The 24,954-nt window shown below is 35.9% G+C and overlaps 2 protein-coding genes across 2 annotated transcripts in view; one reads left to right on the forward strand and one right to left on the reverse strand.

Annotated features, from left to right (window-relative positions):
* Window positions 1-3,577: 3,577 nt before the first annotated feature.
* LOC113236128 (threonylcarbamoyladenosine tRNA methylthiotransferase) lies at window positions 3,578-22,859 on the reverse strand. The gene is made up of 9 exons (XM_026472125.1): window positions 22,682-22,859; window positions 20,832-21,006; window positions 18,210-18,367; window positions 15,257-15,523; window positions 12,671-12,836; window positions 10,733-10,840; window positions 9,092-9,257; window positions 7,552-7,713; window positions 3,578-4,149 (listed from the first exon to the last, which is right to left on the reverse strand). Exons 1-9 carry the CDS (start codon window positions 22,857-22,859, stop codon window positions 3,871-3,873), a joined length of 1,659 nt encoding a protein of 552 aa, XP_026327910.1. The 3' UTR covers window positions 3,578-3,870.
* Window positions 22,860-24,465: 1,606 nt separating this feature from the next.
* The window catches only part of LOC113236152 (protein trapped in endoderm-1), a 63,073-nt gene continuing 62,584 nt past the window's right edge, over window positions 24,466-24,954 (forward strand). The window contains exon 1 of the mRNA XM_026472155.1: window positions 24,466-24,603. The gene's annotated coding sequence lies outside the window, so the exon portion shown is untranslated. The remainder of the gene's footprint in view (window positions 24,604-24,954) is intronic.

Raw genomic sequence — 24,954 nt, forward strand, 5'->3', positions numbered from 1 at the left:
ACCCCTTATTTCTAGTACTGGCGCATAAAAAATAAATTTATGAGCCAGGAGAAGGAGAAGCCTATATTCTAACCTAACCATTTTTATTGGACAATTATCCAAAACTGGTCACATTACACTATAGGATACTGACTTCGATGTATTTTTTAACTCCGCAATTTAGCTTCCATAGTTCATGTCGTAATAAGATTCTGCTACGTCGAGTGTTGACCGTTCGTCCGATCAATCTGACCAATATAATTATTTAATCCTGTTTGTCAAACCAATCTTAATGAATTAGATTGATTTTGAGATTGGTCGCTATTCTAGAAAACCATCGATATATGAGTACTGCAAATTCTATTTAAAGCGATATATTAGTTTTATTTTTTTCAATTTATTTCGATAGTTCCCCAAAAATGTTACTTTTGGAATAGTGACTTTTTATTATTGAAAGTGGTAATTGTGTACGGTTATTAGGCAATTGCCTAATTGCTTTTTTTTCTTTTTTTTTTTTTTATAATAACACACACACTCAACATAATTGCTACAATGTACTTGTGTGTTTATTTTTATCGTTCTTTTAAATTTGTTTCTGTCGCTTTGGTCTTACACCACTACGTCGAAAGAGCAGAGGCATCGTGCTTTCTTTTAAAATCATACAAAAAATTATAAACAACAATCCCTGCTTTTCTACGTACCTATTATGTTTTCTATCTCTTATAATGTAATTTCGTATAATTAACTAACATTTCTATCCTTGTTATCATTCCATTCCAACATTCCAAAAATAATATAAATGTATTACGTAAATCAATTACATACCAAAGTGTAATCGCGCCTTAATTCAAATCGGGAGAATGTTGTGTGGAGAATGTGTTCTCCCTTTCTGCACTTACTGCCATATCTGATAAATTTGTCACAGCCGAGTTAGACATACGATTTAATTCGGAACAGCGGAAGCGTGCAGCGAAGCGTTAAAGCGTTTTACTGAGCGTGCATTGTCGTGTGCAACGAGATTAGGTTCGCTCGAGCAGTCTCAAGGTCGTATTCCAGAACTCTACTCAATACTCAAGTCAGAATTTGAGCAGACTTGAGTATGATTTCAAGCACTGGAAATACGACCCTAATGACAAGGACTGAGTATGATTTCTAGTGCTTTGAATCATACTCAAGTCCTGACTCGAGCATTGAGTATAGTTCTAGAATACAAATCTTAGGGTCGTATTCTAGAGCTCTACTCATGTCAGGACTTGAGTATTGCAGTGAGCACTGAAAATCATACTCAAGCCCTTGCCATTAGGGTCGTATTTCCAGTGCTTGAAATCATACTCGAGTCTGCTCAAGTCCTGACTTGAGCATTGAGTAGAGTTCTGGAATACGACTCTCAGACTCAAACCGTCTTTATTTCATAAATTGCCTCCGTGTCTGGACGGTTACCATGCTTGACTGTCACGCAGGGTTCGATTCCAGAGCCGGAAAATATTTTTTATGGCCTCCTTTGATTTCTCTAGTGAGTCTAGGCGTAATTTGTGATTGTCTATGTGTGTGTCCAACGCACCCGCGATACAGTTTTTCCCTAGTGTCGGTAAGTGTGAGATATCATAAAAAATCAATAACCCAGTTTTAAAATATTGAAATTGTTTAAAGATATTTTAGCTAAGCGTCATTAGTGTAAGTTAACTAACTTGAACTGTTTTGAAATAAAGAATTTTGAGCTCTATCTTATGCAGCTTAAAACGGATATTTGACCAAATGTCACTTAGCCGCGGTTTAGATAGTGAAGGGCAGCATAGGTAAGCAAATAAATATACTTGAAATCGTCATACTAATTAAACTCTACTGCTCATTCGTAAGGTAGGTTCCCCTGAGAAGAATGAGCAAGAAACTCTAGGGGTTTCTGTTTGTAAATATACATTTGAATACATTTATCATTTACAATATTTAATTCAAACATCTTAGATCTGTAGAAGCGATATAAGTGACCCGTTTAGTCATTGACCGATCGGATTAGGTCGTTCAATAGAAGGCATGTTCGCAGGAACGATACATATGTTGTATTATTGACAATTTTTATGAAATAACTCCACTTTTTTAGGTTTTGTTATGATTATTGCTGCGGTGAAGGTTCTAAAATCTCTCACTAGATGTCACTAGCGGCTCAGAATGCCGAAAAATCCAGTACAAAGATCTTTAACAAAACACATAGGAGAATTTCGACAACTCGATAACTTGACCCGTAGCTCAGTTGGTAAGAGCAATACTACAGTGCAGTACGGTCGTGGGGTCAAGTTTCATCGGGTCGAAAAAGTTTTTCTATGCATTCGATCCTTATATTAAATAACCATGACACACTTATCGCACTGTCAATTAAATAGTGTGTTAACTCAAAAAGTGTATTTTTTCAAAATCAATGAAAAACGAATAACATTTCCGGTGAAAAATTATTAAAATTTATGTATATGTTGAAGTTTATTGCAGACAATATTCAAATAAACAAATTCCTGCTTGCCATATGTATTTAAAAATAAAATTGAAACAATAACTTTACATTCTTGAGTAAGGACTGCTTTGTCCAGAGTTAACTCACAATAATTTTATTTCATTTTGATTTAAGTAGATATTTTTTAATTGTTTCTTACAATATTCTATCGACGGTTATAATCACATGTGGAGAATCAAATTTTGTGTTCAGCAATCGTATAGTCTTGAATTTCACATATTTTGAGTTACAACACTATTGTAATAGCGGTGCGATATTTTATATTGTTTAATTTACAACTGGTAGCCTGCTGGGACGAAGGTTGCTTCTTAATCGAGAAGTCGACGGCTCGTATCCCGGTGCGGATATGTACCTATGATTTTAATTTCGAATACCTCCAAGGAAAAGACCGTAAGGAAACCATAAAGAAACCTACATGTCAAGTACTGTTCACAAGCCTTGTAAAACACATAAAGTCCCCAATCCAAGAAGTTCGACACGGTTTGCACTGCAGGGATTAGATGTGAAGGGTTCGATTCCCAGTATGACCATTTTGGGAGATACACTTTTCTAAATTGGTCTTGATCTGGATATTCTAGGTTCATCATAGTACAGTATTTCCTCGTTTAATACCAGACGCGTTGTGGTGGTTTAAAAAATCCGCATTAGGCCAGCTAAAACCCTCTAATTAGAGAGACCCGTGCACAGCAGCGGAAATAATAATGAGTTGATAATGAAATTTGTGAATGCTGTCCTTGTGTACTGACACATATACTCGTCAAAACGCTTACTGCAATGCCTTGTTATTTATACGGCGGATAACCGATGGATGCATATCGCGTCCATTCGGCTGGTCTGGAAACCTTTGGGGGAGGCCTATGTTATACGCATTCTAGTCATGTATATGTAATTCCTATTAGTAACTTTTCTACTTGTTTTTAGTTAATATTTAAGCTAAATTTTATAATTTTAGTGTTTACCACGCTAGTCCTTACGTGCCATCGAATCTTGTAAAAGCGGTCCCAACTGAAAAGCAGCGTTACAACAAACGAGCTGTAACATTATGCTGAGTTGTTTCAGCTTATGGATATGATTATGTAATCATTAATTTGTTTTATCTCTTTTGCTTGCATTTTCTTAAGCTGAATACACGTTTCTTTCTTTCTATTTCATTTCTTAAGGATACTTTAAACTCTGTTACAAAGACAGCTCAATACAACAGTGCAGCGCGCACGCCCCGCCGTAACGAATTTCCGGCTTCACGCATCCCCAACGAAAACCCAGCCTCATCCCGAGGCTGAAAATAAATCAAACAGAAACAAACAACTTAAAATATTTAATAACGTAACATAAAATAAGTTAGAACAGCACGATTACGCCCGCTTCGCCCGTTCGACGTTGAGCGACAGCTATAACATCATGTACAGCATGCGGCAGAGGAAGGCCACCAGCAGCACGATGACGGGCACGGGCATCCGCAGGTGCGTGCGGATCAGGTCGGCGTAGTACAGCGCGTCGGCCGACTGCAGCTGCGGCAGGCCCGACACCTCGCCACGCGCCAGCGGCGCCGCCAGCCCCGGCGCGCGCGGCGCGTCGAGCGGCTCGCCGAGCATGCAGAACTTGGTCGCGTCTATGATCTCCACTGTGAACATCTTGCCCATCAGTTTGTCCTCCTTCGGGACTAGAACCTGTTGACACAGAGAAATATTATTCCAATATTTTTTACAATCAATACCTATGTATCGGTTTTTTAGTACTATTACTAAAAAAACCGACCTCAAAAGTTCGTGGAATTAACATACACACTCAACATTTTTTTTGGTTATATATTTTATTGATTACATCTATTTGCGAAGTTTTATTGAAGTCGGTTACCGGATTCATCCCCTAGTTTGCCACCCTTAGAGGTGGAACATTTTCTTCAAATTTAAATGGGACCAATACCGAGGTACCCTCTTTCCATAAAAAAAAAGAATCATTAAAATTGGTTCACAACTGTCCGAGTTATCGCGTAACATACATACAAAAAATAAACAATTTTTTTAAATCAAAAACCCGACTGCAGAAAAAAAATAACTGAAAAGAGATAAATAAACGCTTTCATATATAGAGCTTTGTTTGAGCAATGTCGATTTCTTTTATAACATCAAGTGAAACAAAAATTCAAAAAAATTGGAAATGAAACTATTTTTCCGGATTTAAATCGCGTATATTTGTTTTTTCAAACAAACCGACGTTTCGGGCCCTTTACATGTCCCATGTTCACGGTTGACTGAGGTGGTACAGTCTTCAACCAGTTATGTCTAATATTAATGCAAACCACCCTATTTTTTCACTATAGTTACAATAGTTATTAATTAAATACCTTATTTTTAATTTTACAAAGAAAACATTGCAATTTACGCTACATTAAGTTTTACAGATTATTTTATTGAATGAATTTTTATTAAGTTTAATTTATTATTAATTATTAATAGAAATTAGAATAAACTAAAACATATTAATTAGTACTGCAGTCTTATGTCTGTTTGGGATTTTTCATTAGAGGAAATACTGGATCCCAAACTGGTGGTACGGAGAAACCACCTTCCCTGTTGAAATTAGGATGTTAAAAAAAATTGTTATACACTAGGCATGCGATGTGGTTTGTTCAGTACCTACTTACTTAGGTGAATTATTAATTATGGTCATTGACATACTTAGGAAGTTGTTTACTTAACTACAGAAAATATGTAGTTGACACCCGATTATTATTAAATCGTAAACATCTTATGGGCACTGCCACTGCGCCCGTCATCCTGAGACATAAGTTGACGAGTCCCAAGTGCCTGTAATTTCACCGGCACCATTACCCTTCAAAACCGGAACGCCTTAATACTCATATTACTGCTTGGCGGCAGAAATAGATAAGGCGGCAGTACTTCCTGGACGAACTCTTTCTCAAGGAGCTCTAATGCTACGATACCTATATTGATACAATATAAAATGTTCAATGTTCAATTGAATCTTCTCAGTACGTTCTTGACACTTTTCTATGGAGAAGCAGTAGGCAATTACTTTTAGTAGCAGTAGAACTCTACCGCTACTAAATGATAATCCAAGGATAACATGACCATGACCAACAATCCAAGATTGCTAATCGCGATACAAGACAACGTAGTAGGGTATTTAGTACCTATTGATTGCTACATCAGATGTGGCGATGAATGCCTAAAAGCTAATGTTGTAAATAATACAATTTATCGAAGCTACTCTAATTTCTAGTGATAACAAACAAATCAACTAAATGGCGCTTATTGCACAGATATATATAGGATAGTGCCGGCTATTCTTTTATTTTGTTTAAGATTAGCGCCATCTACCCGTATTCGGAAGCGTTAATTTATAAATTAGTTTGTATAACAGAATACCAACTATTAACACGCATATTTGTCAAATTTCAAAAAATATTATAATATTCCAAGCATCGAGTATATAACCAGAAATAGAGACGAAAAGTCTTTTAATTTGTATGAAAACTATTCTGCCCTATCATTACGGTGACAACTGCGCTCCGATTGGCCAGCCCGAATTCGAAACAATTGACGGGTGTCGTCAATTGTTTCACTTCAAAACAACCCATTTCACTTGAGCTTTGCTATAATGGACAAAAATTTAAAAACTACATATTTAATATTTAATTACCGGTGAAATGTGATTCCGTTTGTTTTGAAATTAGATGTTTTGCTGTTTTCCCCCAAACCACCGATTGGAACAGCACGCCTTTGTTCGCCACGCCACGCCAGAGATATTATCTTTATTATAATACAGAATATTTTTCAAATACACGAAGGCGTACACACAGGTCTGTTGTTGGCGCTGTTTATATTTCAGTGCAAACGAGAGTTGATATTTATAAGTGATATATCGCTGATGAGTTACCAGGAATGTACAACCCTAATTTCATCTCTATTTCTAGTTACATACTCGATGATTATAAGGAAAAAACTGACTCCTTGTATTTCATATTAATGATGAATTAATTGATATCCACGACAAATTACATAACATAAACTACTTCCAGTCTATCGATCAGCGCCATATTGATATGAGACGGGATTTTTACCTTTTTCAGAGTTACGATCTGTGGTATGGAGATTAGCAGTTCTATAACAATTATTAATAATAAATAAATAAATAAATAACGCACACACTCAACATAGCCCCGCACTAAGGAAACCCTGTGTCGCGGGTGCCATGGACACACACATAGACAACCACAAATTACACCCAAACTCACGAGAGAAATAAATGTAGGCCATACAAACATTTCTCCCGGCCCGGGAATCGAACCTGGGTCCTCTGCGTGGCAGATAGTAACCGTTCGGCCACCGAATTAATATACTATATTAGAGTTCATTATCTAATAAAAGGAGTTTCAGTCGTGTATAAAACATTTCGTACGTTGTGTAGCGTGTGTGTAAGGCAGTAAATAAGAAATTGCTAACGAGAGTCTGTTAGAAGCCCGAAGCCGAAGACTGAGGGCTTTAATGACTCGAGTTTAGAGTTCGAGAAGGTTTGTCATTTTTACCGCCCGTGCTACATTTGTATTTAGCACTTTATACTTTATTACAATTGTAATGTTTTTCCTCACATTTGCGAGGATACAACGATAATTTATTTCTTGTATCAATAAATATCGCTTCACAACACAACATTCACGAATTTTGCACATGACGAGTTCTTTTTTGTTTTTATTTTTAGATTGCCTGCTATTTTTCCATAGATAACACAACTGGAACTAAAGTGTTATAAAAGGCATAGACGTATGCAACCAAAATGTATTAGATATGAAATAAATAATTTCCAAATTGAAAATAGTGCAGAATTTGATTTCACAAAATAAATTTATTAAAATATAGTTAAATGCAAATGTTTAGATTTTTTTTAATACTTCCAAGTTTATACGAAATATATATACGTTCAGATTTTTCGAGCATATACACTTTTTGCATAATCTTGATGTAAAAAATCCATTGGGCGTTAATGTATATTGACGTTACGAGCAAGTGTGATGAACACTTTTACAAGCAAATTAGTACAACACCGACCTGTTCGTAGAACTCGTTGTGCGCAACGTAGTAGTTCTTGTCGTGCGACAGGTCCGTGACCAGCACCTCGTAGACTTCTCCGATGCGGTCCTCGTAGGGTTGGTACGAGCGGAACAGCTCTGACAGCCGCTTCGTACGCCTCTTTACCTCCGGGCCGGGGACCTGTATACAACAATTATAATTATTTTAAAACAGACAGACATGACTTTAACTATGATGATATTAACGATACCCTTTCAAAGGTAGTTTATTGGGTTAATGTTAACAATTTATTGCTCAATGCCAAGAAGACAAAGTGTGTTAAATTTGAATTACCTAATGTAAAATCGACTAGTCCAATCATAGAAATAAATGGAGAAAAGTTAGACTTTGTTAATAAAGCTGTATTTTTGGGAGTGACCTTAGATAGCAGATTAAGCTCTGCTGCATACGCAGTCCGTAGGATACGTGAGCTTACCGATGTTGCTACTGCTAGACTAGTTTACTTTAGTTACTTCAATAGTATAATGTCCTACGGGATTCTCATGTGGGGCAAAGCGGCAGATATACAAACCATATTTGTGTTGCAAAAACGAGCGATTTTCTGTGTACCGTTTAGGTTCTCGCGTTTCCCTCATAAAAAAGTTAAAGGAGACTGGTATCATGACTGTGGCATCACAGTACATTTACTCAAATATTTTGTATGTCCGTACAATATATAATTTTCATTAAGAAAGAAGATATCCATAATATTAACTCATGGAACCACGATTCCGTTGTACCAAGGTAAACGATTCATTTATGGGGAATTGTATACGTTTTTACAATAAGATTCCGGAGAATATATTAAGATTATCATTTCCTAAGTTTAATACTTACGTCAAAAGTATTTTAATTGAAAATTCATATTACAAAATTGTAGACTACGTGTTAGGTAATGTTGTATTGGAAAGACAACGTGAGTCTAGATTCCACACAAATATGATTCAAAATGTATTCTCTAATAGCATTTAAGTTTATTTGAAAAGAAAAAAAATCCTTGGAACCGACGTCTTCTAGCAAACCGTGTCAGACGCTATGCCAACTAAGCCACGGAACGAACTAGCGGACCTGACGAATTTGTCTATGTGCTTGTTGTCGGAACTTTGTATTTGGTTTTCAACGACTTTTTAGCTGTAGCGCCATCTGTGAGAAATGTATGAGGTTATTTCGTCACCCAGTTAAGTAATATTACAGCTACCAGCCCTGGCTAGAGATGTCGCTATTAACAGTAATTAAATTTGTATTGAATTGATATTCAATTATTTTTTGTGAAATTACTCCACTGGTTTGTTGTAATTATTAATACAAATGTCGAGCACATAGAAAAAATTCCTTCGATCCGGCCGCATTTGAACCGAGACGTCTAGCAAACCATGCAAGATGCTATGCCAACTAAGCCACCGCTGCTGATTTTATTTATTACTGGTTTATGTGTACTTCTAGAGTTATATGCATGTTTACCTAACTTCTTAGATAGTTCCAACATTCTACAGCAGTAATTAAATATAATTCAACTTGCCTTTGTCATTTTGGCAGCCGGTGTGCCAGGTCTAGGGAAGAACTGGTTGATGAATAGCGAAGGAAACTTGTACTTCTTGCAAAGGGAATACGTTTGCTCGAAGTCCTCCTTCGTTTCCGTGGGGAAGCCGCAGATTATGTCCGTGGCTATTGTCATTCCGGGAACGCTGCAGCAACAGAGTACGTATCGGAAACATTAGCTTGATTAGAATGACATGTCGGCAAAATTAAGACGACGTATACAATAATTATTTCATACAGAGTATTTTTTTAAACGGGACTGTATGGGGAAATCCGAGACCATAGAAGATACAAGGAAAGGTCTTAGGAACCATTAACTCTTGTTGTGCAAATAATTTCGGCACAGTCAATTTTTTGGTCAAGTGTGAGTTGTCCATGAAAATGAATTTTCTCGACTCAATTTCATGAAGGAACAATTTCATTGTACAGGACAAAAAAAATCGGGACAGCACAAGTTTGTCTAATTTCATAAAACGTTCTTCATACATATTGAATAAAATTGACTATTTTTTAATAATGCTGATAGACTCAGCATTTTATAAGGATGATTTCATTGTATTGGATGAAAAAATCGGGACAGCAGATGTCGGTCAAATTTCATAAAATTAATAAAACTGACAATTTCTTTTTAATGCTGACAGACGCTGTTACACGAATGATTTTATTGTATTAGAAAAAAAGATTTCATGTTATTCAATTTGTATGAATTTTATTTATTTTATATGAATTTTTTGTTAATGTGTGAATTGAATTTTTTTTTTTTTAATAATAATAACGCACACACTCAACATAGCCCCGCACTAGGGAAACCCTGTGTCGCGGGTGCCATGGACACACACATAGACAACCACAAATTACACCCAAACTCACGAGGGAAATAATTGTAGGCCATACAACTATTTCTCCCGGCCCGGGAATCGAACGTGGGACCTCTGCGTGGCAGTCCGGCATGGTACGGTTACCATACCATTCGGCCACGGAGGCAGTTATTTTTTAATTGCGCAGGACCGATCGTCGTGGAGATCGTTGGGGGAGGCCTATGCCCAGCAGTGGGCATCGTATGGCTGAATGATGATGATGATGTGTTAATTGAATTGAATGAATGTGAATTGAATGTTATTCATTTTGTATGAATTTTTTTTATTAATTTGACCAACTTCTGCTGTCCCAATTTTTTTCTTCTGATACAATGATGTCATCCTTATAATGCACTGAATCTACTAGCATTAAAAGAAATTAGACAATTTTATTCACTTTGTATGAAATTTTCCTTATGAAAGAACAAGGCTTGTTTTTTTTTCATAATTGTACTTTACGCGCCTTGTAATATGCGAGCGCTCCTGAAATCCATCGCGAACATTATAGACATCCGATTAAAGTTCTGGTTTTACTGCCTTGTTTGTACAAAATCCCATAATACATGGCATAATACATCTTTTGTATTCTAACCGATTGTCTGACTGACCTTACATTCGACAACTTCAGTGTGGCAAGACTGAGCTCAGATTGGCTACTAAGCCAACTTTTAGTACGCCACGTTTCAAGCACATACACTTACGTTTTTTTTACTATTAAAGTGTTTGTTTAATACAATGAATACATCAATTTCGATGAAACTTACTTGTCTTTGAGGAAATCGACGACGAACTCGAAGTCTGCTCTAGAATACTCCCTCTTCATATCTGCGAGCACCTGGTCGCTGCCGGACTGCACGGGCACGTGCAGGAACCTGCAAGGTCATTAATATAATTATCATTATTGAGCTAAACGTTCATTTCTTATCCAAAAAAAGTGTGTCATAGCTATATGTAGAGTAGGCCAGCTTGAATCTTGAAGACCGCTTTTTCAAAAGCTAAGAATTGTAACGCTTCCCGCTATGTACGTACTTGAAGTATGTTTGTTAACAAAAAATTTTGCCTATTTACTGGGAAACGTGAAGTATGTATTTTTCTAACTAGACATCCCAGCCGCTTGACTGGCCTCTCCCATAACACTACTTGCTTTTCAAGGAACTGCTATACGTCCATAGAAATATACAATGCTTTGCATGCAGCGATCGCAGACTTACCCTTAAACATATTTAAAACGAAATTATTTTACTTGCTATGTGATGTGTATATATGATATCAAAGATTATTTAAAATGACACTATTATATTATATATTGGAATTGACACAACCTCGTTTTTAAGAACAACTGCTTCAATACATTTATAAGAATTTTTTAATAATTTATCTAATGTAATTAAATCACTACAAGGACTTACTTTTAAATCACAATTGACAAATTATTATTATTATTATATAAATACTGTATTCTGGCAAATAAACGTATTCCAAAAACATCGACCTCAAACGTTCGTGGAATAACATCTATATATTTGCCGGATTCATCCTCTAGTTTGCCACCCTTAGAGGTGAAATATTTTCTTCAAATTGAAATGGGACCAATACTGAGTACCCTCTTTCCAACAAAAAAAAGAATCATCAAAATCGGTTCTCAAATGCCGGAGCAATCGCGTATACATACAAAAAGAAAATACAGTCGAATTGAGTACTTCCTCCTTTTCGAAGTCGGTTAATAATACAGATTGTAACTCTGAAAAAGGTCAAAATCTCGTCTCATATCAAGATGGCGCTGATCGATAGGCTAGAAGTTGTTTATATTATGTAAACGACTGTGGATATCAATTAATTCCTTTTTAATATGAAATACAAGTATACAGTTTTTTTCGTTGTAATATTACTAGTAAATTATTTTCTAAACTTTGACAAATATACGTACCAATAGATGGCGTTGTGTGTTACAAAGAATTTGTAAATTACTATTTGCTAATATGCGTAGATGGCGCTAATCCTAAACAAAATTAAAAAATAGCCGGCAGTATCAATAACAATTAGTGAAACAAGCGCCATCTAGTTGATTTGTTTGTTATCACTAAAAATAGAGTAGCTTTGATAAATTGCAGCTTGTCAAATGTAAAACAAATTAATTACAAAAAAGCTTTACCTTTTTAAAAAAATATATATCAGGTTACGGGACGAACGAGTCGTGCTCCTGATGGCAAGCTATACGCCTGTGCATAACAGTTGCAGTGCCACTCAGAGCTTTAAACCACAAAGATCTGAGGGGCACTGAGTCTGTCACCCTGAGACATAAGTTAACAAGTCCCAAGTGCCTGTAATTACCCTTCAAAATCGGAACGCAGTAACGCTAACATCAATAAAACACTGCTTGGGGGCAGAAATACTTAAGGTGGCAGTACTTCCCTGGATTAACTCTTTCACAAGGAGCTAGCTCTACTGCTGCTTAAATTTTGGCACACGTCGCGACATCTGCTGTACCAATTAGGCACTAAATACCCGACCACGCTGTCTTGTATTGCAATTAGCAGACCTCTTGAACAATTAGTCCATGGATAAGAGAAATTAAAAATTATAAATTGGGAATTCGGAGTTAAAATAACGAATGAGGAATTACCAATCACGAACTCGGGATGGCTCCGTCCAAAAATAGTCCCTTTAATCGTGACGCAAAAGTATACATAAGAACAACTGACTTATAAACACGCGGATGGTGCATGATCTTGGCGATCTCGGCGAGGTGCTCGAGGATGTAGGGCGGGTTGGTCATGCCCAGGCGCAGGCGGCAGCCCTCGGGGATCACCTCCACCAGCTGCCACAGCAGCTCGGGCAGCGACGACCCGATGTCGCGGCCGTACGTGCCTGTGGAGCGATGGTCCATTTATAGATATTTACTATCTTTCTTTCTTTACTATCATTTATTAGCAGTGATAGATACTTACACAATTGTACATCAAAAGATTTATAATGAAAATTATGATTAGTTTATTTTTTTTTTAAGTTATCAAACTTACGATTAGTAATTAGATAGAAATGTTTATGCAAAATTCGACACTTCAACAAAATTACTACTTTATGTGTCAAGAGTCGTTAACAAATTTTTGTGACGAACAAGATTTTATGAAAACAATTTTTTTATAATTGATGAACCAACGGACCTCACGAATTTTTCTATGTGCTTGCGTCGTGTCTTTGTACTTGGTCTTTCAACGACTTTTTAGTCGTAGCGCCATCTATGAGAAATCTATTACAGATTTATCACCCAGTTAGTACCTTTACAACTACCAGTCCTGGCGAGAGATGTCGCTATTCACTGTATTAATTAAATTTTTATTGAATTGATGTTCAATTATTTTTTGTGAAATTACTCCACCAGTTTGTTATAATTATTAATACAAAATTATAACAAACAATGACTACGAATTTTTTTATGATATTAGTGAAAAGAATATCAAACTTCATGTTCCAAGGCATGACTTCATAAGTCATTCTACGATTTTCTGTGGGTTAACACATTTAAGTAGAACACGGCCCATATTAACATCTTTAAATAGGTTAGTGTGAGTATGACCTACTTGTCGCATCGCGATGTCGCAGTTGCGTTTATATCTCAACTATAGTATTTTTTATCCATTCAAATACTATCAGCAAGGAAGTGTTTGGTTATTATTGTTATTTTAATTTATATTACGATGTAGTATAAACTGTTTGTATACTTCAAGACAAAATAAATAAATAAATAAATAGAGGCAGCAAGTGTAGCTCTGTATATATCTGATCATCCATTGCCCCATACAAGCAGCTTTTTTGGCATTATATATTCCCAAACCTTACACTATATTACATATTATTTCAATGAACAACTTTACTATTAGTATTTTTTTAAAGTAACTTCTATATTTAACATCTCTGGGTGGTCCTGATAACTAGTGCCTTATAGAACTTTGGCATACGCCGAGCGAGTGCCCTGTCACTACTATGACAAAATAATATAAGCCGTTGAAAATAGAAAAACTCAATACAGAGATCAGGGGCCTTACAATTAACTCTAATTACGGTTCAGTATAGGTTCTAAACGACAAAAAAGCGGGATGGTGATATACACTTCATGTAGCGCTGTCTCACAGCGATTCATTTTAAGTCCTAAACTGAATCGTAATAAGAGTTTTTGGTAAGGCCCCTGTACTACCGCCGTTAGTTAAAAGGGCGCTTGTGACAAAAACTCAAAGTGAGGAAAATAATCTTTAAAAATATGGAGTTATCCCAAGAGAAAAGTATCTACTTTTCTCTTGGGATAACTCCATACATTATCCACCTAGGAAAGAAATAAAAATATTACGATGTTCCCTGTATGACATCCTCCATCCTTCTATCCCTCGCCCTACTTCCTTTAAATGCCTTTTGCCTCTCTCCTCTCACCAAAAAATGTATTATATTCTCTGTAAATTTGTACATACGAACCATATTAAATTGTAAATATTGTTCAAGTATTAACACTATATTTGTACATACATACATGTTACTAACAATTTCTTGTCTAATTTGTGCTGTCTCTTTTGTTCTAGGGATCAATTTGTCCAAAAATCTCTGATACTCCCTCTGAGTTACGAACAAACTTTCCGTATACACTCCCTCCATGATGTTTATCAAATGAGCATGAATCGAACACTGAACATAATTATAACTAGACTCACAAGCCCTTCATTACGAAAAAAAAATTATAAAAATAGTGACAGACCGGTCTTTTTTTCGTGATCATGGCAGTATACATAACAACATTTACGAAAAATTATCACATGCACCCTTCTACTAACGGCGGCAATATAACAGATAAATAGAAGTATTTCGTCGACCTGCAGCTCAGTTCGCAGAGCGTCGGTACGGTACACCATGGACGCAGGCGGTCTCTTCCCGTCCTCCGTCCAAAACAAATAAGTAATACTCGATAAACTCAAAAGACAATGTCACGTATGAAGCTTCATTGGCATCATGCGTCATTCATAATTTGGTGGTGTATTACTCTGGGAGTAGACCCCCAGATTCAAAACCTGTCGGATCGAAGGAATTTTTCTTTCTGTTCGATCTTTGTATAAATTATTAAAAAACTAATGTGTTTTTACTTTTCTTTTTAATCTGTATTTGTCTCATTAGAGAATAAAGTGTTTATCTAAAATTGACTGTAAGTCATCCTGTAAACCTGCTAAACTATTTTTAGCAGACAGCAGCTAAGCCAAATGGATGGTAATATTTTATGAAAGAGCTTTGCAGATTGTTCAACGTACCGGTATCTTCACTGGTTAACCAAATTTCCACGACTCCCTCCTTAAAAGACTGTCTTGCCCTCTCTACGATCTCTTCGGGAGGGTAACTTCCCAGCTCACCCCTCGCGTGTTTTGTCTTGCAATAAGTGCACTGGTTCAGGCACCCCGTGTTTATTGGAATGATCTCTATGAGAGGGTTCTTGCGTACTTTCGGCAGTAGAAGTGATGCGCCTCCAGCCTTGCGACCATTTGATGTTTTCTTTTGACCGAATAGACGGACTGTGTGGCCTGGGACAAAGTGCTCTTGTTAAAAATTCCTGTACGTATTTACACACTGTAACATACTATTGAACGCCTTAACAACAAAAAGTGTAGACTCCAGTACCATCGCTTGTTATCGCACAACAGCAGTTTATATAAAACATTCACTCATGCAATAGAACAAAGATATACGTATGTTAAAAATTTATACCTAAATAATCTCAGTACAGAGTACTAAGAAAACCGACCTCAAAAATACGTGGAATTACGTCTATTTGCTAAGTTTTATTGAAATATCCTTAAATTCGCCACTATACAGGAGCTGGAGATTATAAAAATCGGTTCTCACTACTCAAAGTATATCGAGAGAAAAACGCCTTGAATTGGAGAAATAGCAAAATCAACTAAATGATTGCTAAAAGTAATTGCTCCTAAATTAAAGTTAGGCGCTATTTATAAAAATGAATATTCATGCGTGAACAACCACCCTTAGAGGTGGATGATTTTCTTCAAAATGAAATGGGACCACTACGGTAGTACCCCCTTTCCAACAAGAAAGAACCATGAAAATCGGTTCACAAATACCGGAGTTATCGCGTAACATACATACAAAAAAAAACAAAAACCATACAATCGAATTGAGAACCTCCTCCTTTTTTGAAGTCGGTTAATGATATGGTATGGTGAGACGGGTTGGTGACCTTGAAATGATATTGTTTAAGGTCGATTTATAGTTGTACTTACAATAACATATGTGATTGCCTATGAAATTAGGAATTGTGTAGAGTCAAAGTCAAATAATCATTTATTTCGTAGGTAAAATTTTTACACTTGAAAACGTCATTTAATATAACCGACTTCAAAAAAAGGAGGAGGTTCTCAATTCGTCTGTATGTTTTTTTTTTGTACGTGATAGCTCCGCCATTTGTGAACCAATTTTGATGATTCTTTTTTTGTTGGAAATAAGGTACCTCAGATATGGTCCCATTTACATTTCAAGAAAATATTCCACCTCTAAGAGTGGCAAACTAGGGGATGAATGACTTTTGAGGTCGGTTTTTTTAACCGGAGGTTAGGTTACTTAAGCTACTGCTCGTTCACTACGCTGACCTCCCTGAGAAGAACGAGTAAGAAACTCTAGGGATTGCTCTTTTCAAATAAACTTAAATGCTATAAAATACATTTTGAATCACATTTGTGTGGAATCTAGACTCACGTTGTCTTTCCAATACAACATTATCTAACACGTAGTCTACAATTTTGTAATATAAATTTTCAATTAAAATACTTTTGACGTAAGTATTAAACTTAGGAAATGATTATCTTAATATATTCTCCGGAATCTTATTGTAAAAACGTATACAGTTCCCCATAAAAAATCGTTTACCTTAGTAAAACGGAATCGTGGTACCATGAGTTTGGACTTAGTTGTAAGGTTAATATTCAATAATTTAAAGCATCATTAATTACTCCAATGATATTGGGAGATTTCTTTCAAAATTGGTGTTTTATTTAATTTTTTTTTAATAGATCAAGTTGTAAAATTATTAAGTGACTGGTTAGACTGCACGAGTAAAGTGGACCAACTTTTGCATGAAAGATGGTTCACAGCAATTCAAATTACATTCTTGTAACGCCTTCATAACATGTCGCACATGAAAGCAAATACTGACGTAACTCAAAATTAATGAACTGAGAAAACACAATTTAAAAAAGTACCAAATGAAATCAATATACGGACTGATTTTTTAAATGGGACACTATGGGAACATCTATAAGAGATACAAGGAAACTGTCTTAGAGACCATTAAGTCTTTTTGTGAAAACAATTATGGTATAGTCAATTTTTTGGTCAAGCGTGGGTTGTATAAAAATGAATAAAGTTGATCAACATTTTTTTAGTGCTAATTGACTCAGTTTCATGAAGGGGTCATTTCATTGCATGGAACGAAAAAAATCGGGACACCCGAAGTCAAAGGTCAAATTTTATAAAATATTTTTCATACAAAATTAATAAAATTGAGTAATTTTTTTAAATGCTAATAGACTCAGTTTCTTATAAGTATGATTTCATTGCACGGGATGAAAAAAGCAGACTTTGGTCAAATTTAACAAAATGATTTGTCACATAATATTCTTAAATGTTCAATTAAATATTATGTATAAATTCATTTTGTCACATTTTTCCCAAGACTGTCTTTTCAGTTTTTTTTAAATTTTCAAATAGTTTTCTCATCATCAACCCATTTATACAACTCACTGTTGGGCATGGGTCTTCTCTCTAGCGCGGGTATTGTTACTATTAGGGTGCTTTCATTCGGAACATATGTAGCCCCTCATCACTGCGACCATCAGCTGATCTATTGTGATCACCACTAGTTAGAGTTCGGAGCCAAGGTAGCGAGGGTATAGGCCCTAGTCCCCCACACTGGCCCAATGCGGGTTGAGGACTTCACACGTTTTCCGAAGGTTGTGTATCTTCTTCGACGTGCAGGTTTCATCACGACGTTCCCCTTCACCAAAAAGCTCATGGTACATTAAATTTCGTACATAAATTCCGAGAAACTTACGAGATGCGATCCCAAATTCGAACCCAGGGCCTCTCCTTAAAAAGCAGTAGGTCAAACCAATAGGCTACCACACCTTTTCTCAATTCCATAATTTTGAGTTACGTCAGTAATGCAAAAAGAATGTTGCAGTAAATTCAGTATACCCTTGAGCGTCTCTTCGACGCACTCGACAATTCTGTCAATCTGCTGCACGCCGACGATGCTGAGGCCGCGTAGGTACTCGGCCCGCGGCGCGCCCTGCGGCACACACCCCGCCACAACCACGTGTATACCTCGGCTCTGTCCTAGTTCAATCTCATTCCTGAAAATTAAAGACTTGCCTAAAAAAATGCCTTTATCAACAGTGAGCAATGTAAAATTTTTATTTATAGCCTTTATTGCTGATAACTTACTAACTTATCTTACACATTGTAAGACATGCGTACTTATTATATTTTACTTATTTATTATTACTTCAGCTTGTCCTAAGACATAGGGCCTCTTCCAGAGATTTCCATTACTCCCTGTCTTTTACTGTTTGCCTCCATGCTCCTCCAGCAACATATTTAAAATCGTCTTCCCATCTAAAGTATGGTCTCCCTTTCTTCCTTTTTCCCTCTCTTGGGTACCATTCCACAATATCCCTTGTCCATTTGTCATTTTTTTCTCTCATTATGTGTCCTGTCCAACGCCATTTTTGCTGTTTTATTATACGGGACGTTTTTAGTCTTTGATTTGCTTTTAATTGTTGTCAGTTTTACTTTATAGATTTTAAGACTTTCGTGGTTATTCACTAAATGATTATCACTAATATCAGGTTTCTTAAGTGACCATGTCTGGCATCCATATGTGGTCACCAGTACAATGTACATATTTATTACTTTGAATACTTTCTAAGACAGCAGCGAATATTTTGGGCAATAGAGGATCCCCCTGACGGACACCCTTTCTGACTTGGAATTCTTCTCCTGTAGTCTCTAGCTGTATAGCTTTACTATTTTTGTATATTTGTTGGATTACTCTTATATATTATCTATAGTCTTATATCTTTTGTACTCCTTGTTCACTAAGAGATTCCCAGACTTTTTTATGTTTAAGTGAATCAAAGGCCTTATTGTAATCCATAAATTCTACATAGTATTGTTGTCCGTACTCATTCATTTTTTCTATTATTTGTTTTATTACAAGAATATGACCTATGGTTGAGAAGTTCTTTCGGAACCCAGCTTGTTCTCTGGGCTGATTTTTGTCAAGAGCCTGTGTCACGCGAGCCAATATTAATTTTGAGAAAACTTTGTATATGTTAGTCTTTAGACTAGTGGGTCGGTAATTATTTATCTGGGTTTTGTCGCCTTTTTTGTGGAGAAGAGTGGTTGTGGTCTTGGTCCATTGGTCTGGAATGGCCTCTTTATCTAAAATGTCGTTAACCAGATCCGTCAGATAGTCTAGTATAGCACCAAGAGTACCTTTTAATAGCCCATTAGTGGTGTTATCCCCTCCAGGAGCGTTATTATTTTTTTGAGTTAAAACAGCCTTTTGTACTTCGCTCTTAAGGAACTTGGGTATGGTTTCTCCGACATCTTCCAAGTTCACCATATCTACGTTATTTGTCTCATCGTCGTCGTAAAGATCCTTGTAAAATTTAGAAGCAATGTCCATAATATTCAGGCGCTTTGTGATTTGTATTTGTTTGTTGTCTTTGTAAGATGGTATCCAAGTTTTTCCTTCTGCAAGTTCTTTTATGGCTTTTTTGACACCTCCTGTTTTTTCTATATATAATCTTTGATTTTTTCAATTCTCGTCTTACGTCTAAATTTCCTTATGCTTTCGTTCATATTTTTGCTTACTTTAGTAATTTCAATACTACTGTTTTTCCTATCTTGAAGTAGTTGCTGTCTTTGCTTAGCTAAGTTTCTAGCTTCTTCTCCTATCTTATCTTTCTTTTTCGGAATATGTCTAAAATTATTATTGATATTTGTAAGTTGTTTCTCGAAAAAATCGTATTTTTCTTGGATACTTTTGAAGTCTTTCATTTTGCAAAGTTCTACACTCAGCTGATTTTGCATACATTCTGGGATTAGTAGAGGAATTTTTATCTTGCCATTGTTAATGAGTTTTCGGGATAACTTTGGGCTGTTCGAAACAATTTCGGCTTGGACCAAACAGTGATCACAGTTAAAGTTTATATTATTTACGATATCGATGTTTAAAACTGTGTGTTTTCTGTTAGTTAATATAAAACTCTTTCGTCCTTCTGTCTGTTAGGTGATATCCATGTCCACTTCTTATTATGTCGTTTTTTGAAGAAGGTATTCATTATGTACAACCTGTGTTCTAATGCAAAGTCGATTAATCTTTCCCCATTGTCATTTCTCCGGCCGGTACTGAAGTTACCGGCCGTGAAGTTTAGTGCGATCTTTGAGGAGCCTATTATGCTGTTAAAATCACTCATCAATATCATATTACGATGTGTTTTTTGTAAAGCGTGGAATTATCACTGTTTTGTAAATATTATGAACGAGAGCACTAGTAACGAGTATTTTCCAATTGGCAGCCGAACCGGAGCAATGTAAAATACAACTCATTAATAATAAAGACAGCATTACGTCTGAAGCCACAAAACATTCTGTCAAGTACATTTAAATATTGTATAATGTGGTTCCAAAATCTTGAGACACACTACACTGGTAACCTCATAAGCAACCCATCTCAATGGCAGTCAGTTTAATTCATACAATTAAACATACAACATCTTGTCTCAGAGAAAAAGAAAATTAAAAACTCACTTGAAATGATCCTCGGCAGGACTTTTCACAGTGCAGGAGTTGAGCAACCACAGCTGTGCGTCCCACTTATTTTCTGTTAGCTTGTACCCCTGAGCGGCCAACAAGCCTGCCATATACTCGGAGTCAGAATTGTTGTGTGCACAGCCCCATGTTTTGACGTAAATTGTCTGAGTACCTGATGGGTATATAATTGTTGTACTTAGTATTATTACGACAATATTAACTGTCTATAACCGACACATGATAATAATAATAATGCACACACAAATAGCCCAGCACTAGGGACCCTGTATCATAGGTGCAATGTTCACACAAATAAACAACCAAAACTTACAACCAAACTCATGAGAGAACTAAATGTAGGTCATACAAATATTCCTCCCAGCCCATGAATCAAACTCAGGATCTCTGCGTGTCAGATTGTTCGGCCTCAGAAGCATTTTATAAAGAGTCTTCCAATAAGAAGTTTCATTTTGATATGTAAAAAAATGAGTATTTTAGGAGAAATCATCGGACGTTTATTTAATTGTAAAGAGGAGGGTATGCCGTTAATAATGGAAAACAATATCAGTTGAATGGCTGCCATAGCTGCACTTGCAGGACCATATTCTTTTCATGAAATTTTCCATCACCAATTTGCTTATTTGTGGCAGTCTGTCCTCGATAATGATCATGAAACTTTCATACAAAAGAGCGATGGCTTCGTTTTCTGATCGTGTGATTTCTTAAAGAGGTGATCACAATTGGCCACTGAGATCTTGTGATTTAACACACCACCGCCTGGACTTTTTGCTTTGGAGCTACATGAAAGATAAGGTCTATGCCAATGGCCCACAAACGGTTAAGATCATAAAGATGAAATTCGTGAAATTATCAAGGACATACAGCCGCAAATGTGCGAATTGATGATGGAAAATTTCATGAAAAGAATATGGTCCCACAAGTACAGCCATGGCAGCCATTTGACTGATATTGTTTTCCATTATTAGTGGCATACCCTCCTCTTTATAATTATATAAACATCCAATGTATTGGTTTAAAAAATACTCGTTTTTAACATATCAAAATGAAACCACTTATCGGAAGACCATTTATAATGTATACATGTTAACAAAAGCCGCTTGTCAATAATCATATGAATACAAAATAATGGACAAAGAAGTTTGCGGTATGACTTCTTTCACAGATATACAAACAATTTTAACAGAGAAGCGTCTACATATTCTCACATGGATTATCACTTTTTAAAGTTTCTAATACACATCTGTAATCACTTAAAAATTAAATGATCAATCACCCTTATCTGGATCTGCCATGATTATAATTTTCTAAAATTTCGTCAAGCAACAAAATCTCAACTATCTTGTGCGTCACTGTGTTTCCAATCAATAAATGCACCCCTCACACCACTAGATCGGCATGACCTTGTATTTCTTATAGGATGTAGGTCCAGACATCAATAAAAGCCCTAGGCAACAAGCAGACGCCGCCTCCGCGCAGCGCACCCGAATGCGCATGTCCTAGGTCTCAATATTACAAGAGCACTATAAACTACCTTTTGGGAGACCGTTACCAGGGGCTAGGTTCTATATCCCGATATTGATTTTATTGCTTACGCCAGCTATTGAGATGTTATATATATAGTTATGAAGTCGAAGCAATCCGCAATTGCGAAATTTAAAAAAAAATACACAATATTTACTATTATGTATTATGTTATTTATACTATATTAACAAAGATACCACTTATATAATAGTGCAAAGATCATGAAATTAGGTTCTAACAGAGACATTTTCATACATTATCAATCATAACAACAAAATAAACAAATTTTTAGAGGTTATAATACCTGGCACAACGCTCTCGAGAATAACTTTCTCTGGCGGCTCCATAGCGTTCTTCTCTTCACGTTTCCGCGACCGGACGCTCACGTTCTTTCTACTGGCATAGCGTTCCTTCGGAGTTATGTCCTGTGACGAAATCAAATCCTCAATATCGTCAATAATCTCGCACACTGCGCCTGGCATTTTTGTTGGTATTCGCCAATTTGACAGCTGTCGTATGACATTGACAAGCTGCGTCTTAAAGTTAAAACTTTTATTTTTTTCCATCCTCTAAAAGTTAAAATATGAATAATTTGCAACCCTTTATGGTGTAAACAAGAAACTTTTCACTGTTATTGCATGTCGGAACTTTAAACTTTTTTTATTATACCAAATTAACAACTACAGGCTAAAGTCTGGTGAAGTTGTACAATGTCTAATATTTCAAAATTAATTTCTTTGTAAGCAACATCGAAACGATGGATACTATTGATTTCGACCTGTGATGGTGTGCGGCCAGCCAACTACTGTAGTACCACTGTTCCCAGATTAGGCGATTTTCGCCATTTGGACTACTAGAGGGGTCGCGCAGCGGCTAAAAAAGTGTTTGGCGACTCGGCGATATTTAGGCTATGTTTGAAATAGGAAAAGGCGATTTTAGGCTACTTAATAAAATGTCTGGGGAATTACAAATTTTATTGGGGATTTTGTGCAGTATGGAGTTGTAACCTATGTGTGGGAAATTGGGGAAATAAGAGAGTTCTTGATTTTTATGGATTTTATGGCTTGAGCGAATATTAGCTACTTAACACACATAAATTGGCGTATAAACTTCGCAAAAGTCTGGCAACACTGTTTAGTACTTCTATGCACCCTGCCAGCCAAAAGCTGGAAGCGTACGTGCGCATTTTTCTTTTATTAATACCTACCTAATACAAAATAATTGTCAACAAGCTGTAAATGCAGCACAGCTGCATTCATAACACGCAAAGGTATCGTTACCTGTGTAAATAAATTGGATTAGATACTTAATTGTTTATGTATGTACGTACGTACCTACCCAATATATTAAATGATTGAAAACTGGTGACTTAATTTTGAACTTGGTTAAGTTTTTGTTTCGATATTTTTGTCCTTATATTTCTATAAAACTTTAATATAATGCACTTTGCCTTCGCAAGCATTTTCTAAATCACATTCGTATTATTATCATTAAAATCATTAGATACACTCAAAAAACTTTATTCAAAAGGTCGGCTAACCCCAATAAAATTGTCGCTTCCCCTTAATTGCATAACTGTGCATAACGATCATGACATACTAATCCTTATTATTATTTACAAATAAAGCTGAAAATGGTTTAACTTTTGAATTGTAAATGTGTAGGATAACAATAGGCAATAGCGCAGCTGCAAAAGGTAAGTTCGGCCTTGCTTAGATAACTTTTGGCGCCTTTTTATACACGGTAAAACTTCTTAAATAACTAAATCATAATGTAGTTACAGAAGATCAAAATCGTTAAATTGAAATTATCGTAGACATTTTTGTCACTGTTCTAATTTACGATTATTATTGTTTTTATTACCTTTACCTCACGGGATTTATTTAAATAAATCAACTGTTACAATTATAATGATTACTATCCCAATGTACATTGTCTTGATAGGGTTATTATTATAGTAACAATAGGATGAAAAAATCTTGAAAACAAAATAGAGAAATCGTATCAAATGACTCGCATCGTAGTCTTCAAACAACCGATTGTATTTTGAAATTGAAACCAGTCGCGCGCGGGCTCCGGCAACAGTTGCACGCGTATTTTGTGAGTCATTTTATTATTAGTATTCTTTCTATCGTCGTGAAAAGTATGTGTTGTGCCTCTTTCTTTAATTAAAACCACTCTTTTATTTCGTGATATTAGTATAATTTGGACCATCTTTTTTATTTGGTAAGTTTAACATTAATTACCTATTTTGTAAATTATCAAAAACTTGGTTGGGTTGAAATGTCGAGTGATGTTTTGGAAGAAAATGAATTTGCAATAAAAAAGTATGTTGACTTTGTTAATAGGTCAATGGTTGACTTGTATTGTAAGATTGCGTCAAAGTTTGAAAATGGTGAAGTTATTATAATAACTTCAGATGTTCAGCCTACTTCGTGATAACTAGCATTTTTTTGTAATTTGACCCTTTTGTACTTAAATATTGTATAGCTTATGAATCACATGTAAATCTTTTTCCATTACCTTCTGATTACGTCTGTGTCTAATTTCTCACCCCAAAACCTTTGCTCCAGGGAC

The sequence above is a fragment of the Hyposmocoma kahamanoa genome, unplaced genomic scaffold (assembly GCF_003589595.1).
Source record: "Hyposmocoma kahamanoa isolate Upper Pololo Valley unplaced genomic scaffold, ASM358959v1 89, whole genome shotgun sequence".
Lineage (NCBI taxonomy): Eukaryota > Metazoa > Arthropoda > Insecta > Lepidoptera > Cosmopterigidae > Hyposmocoma > Hyposmocoma kahamanoa.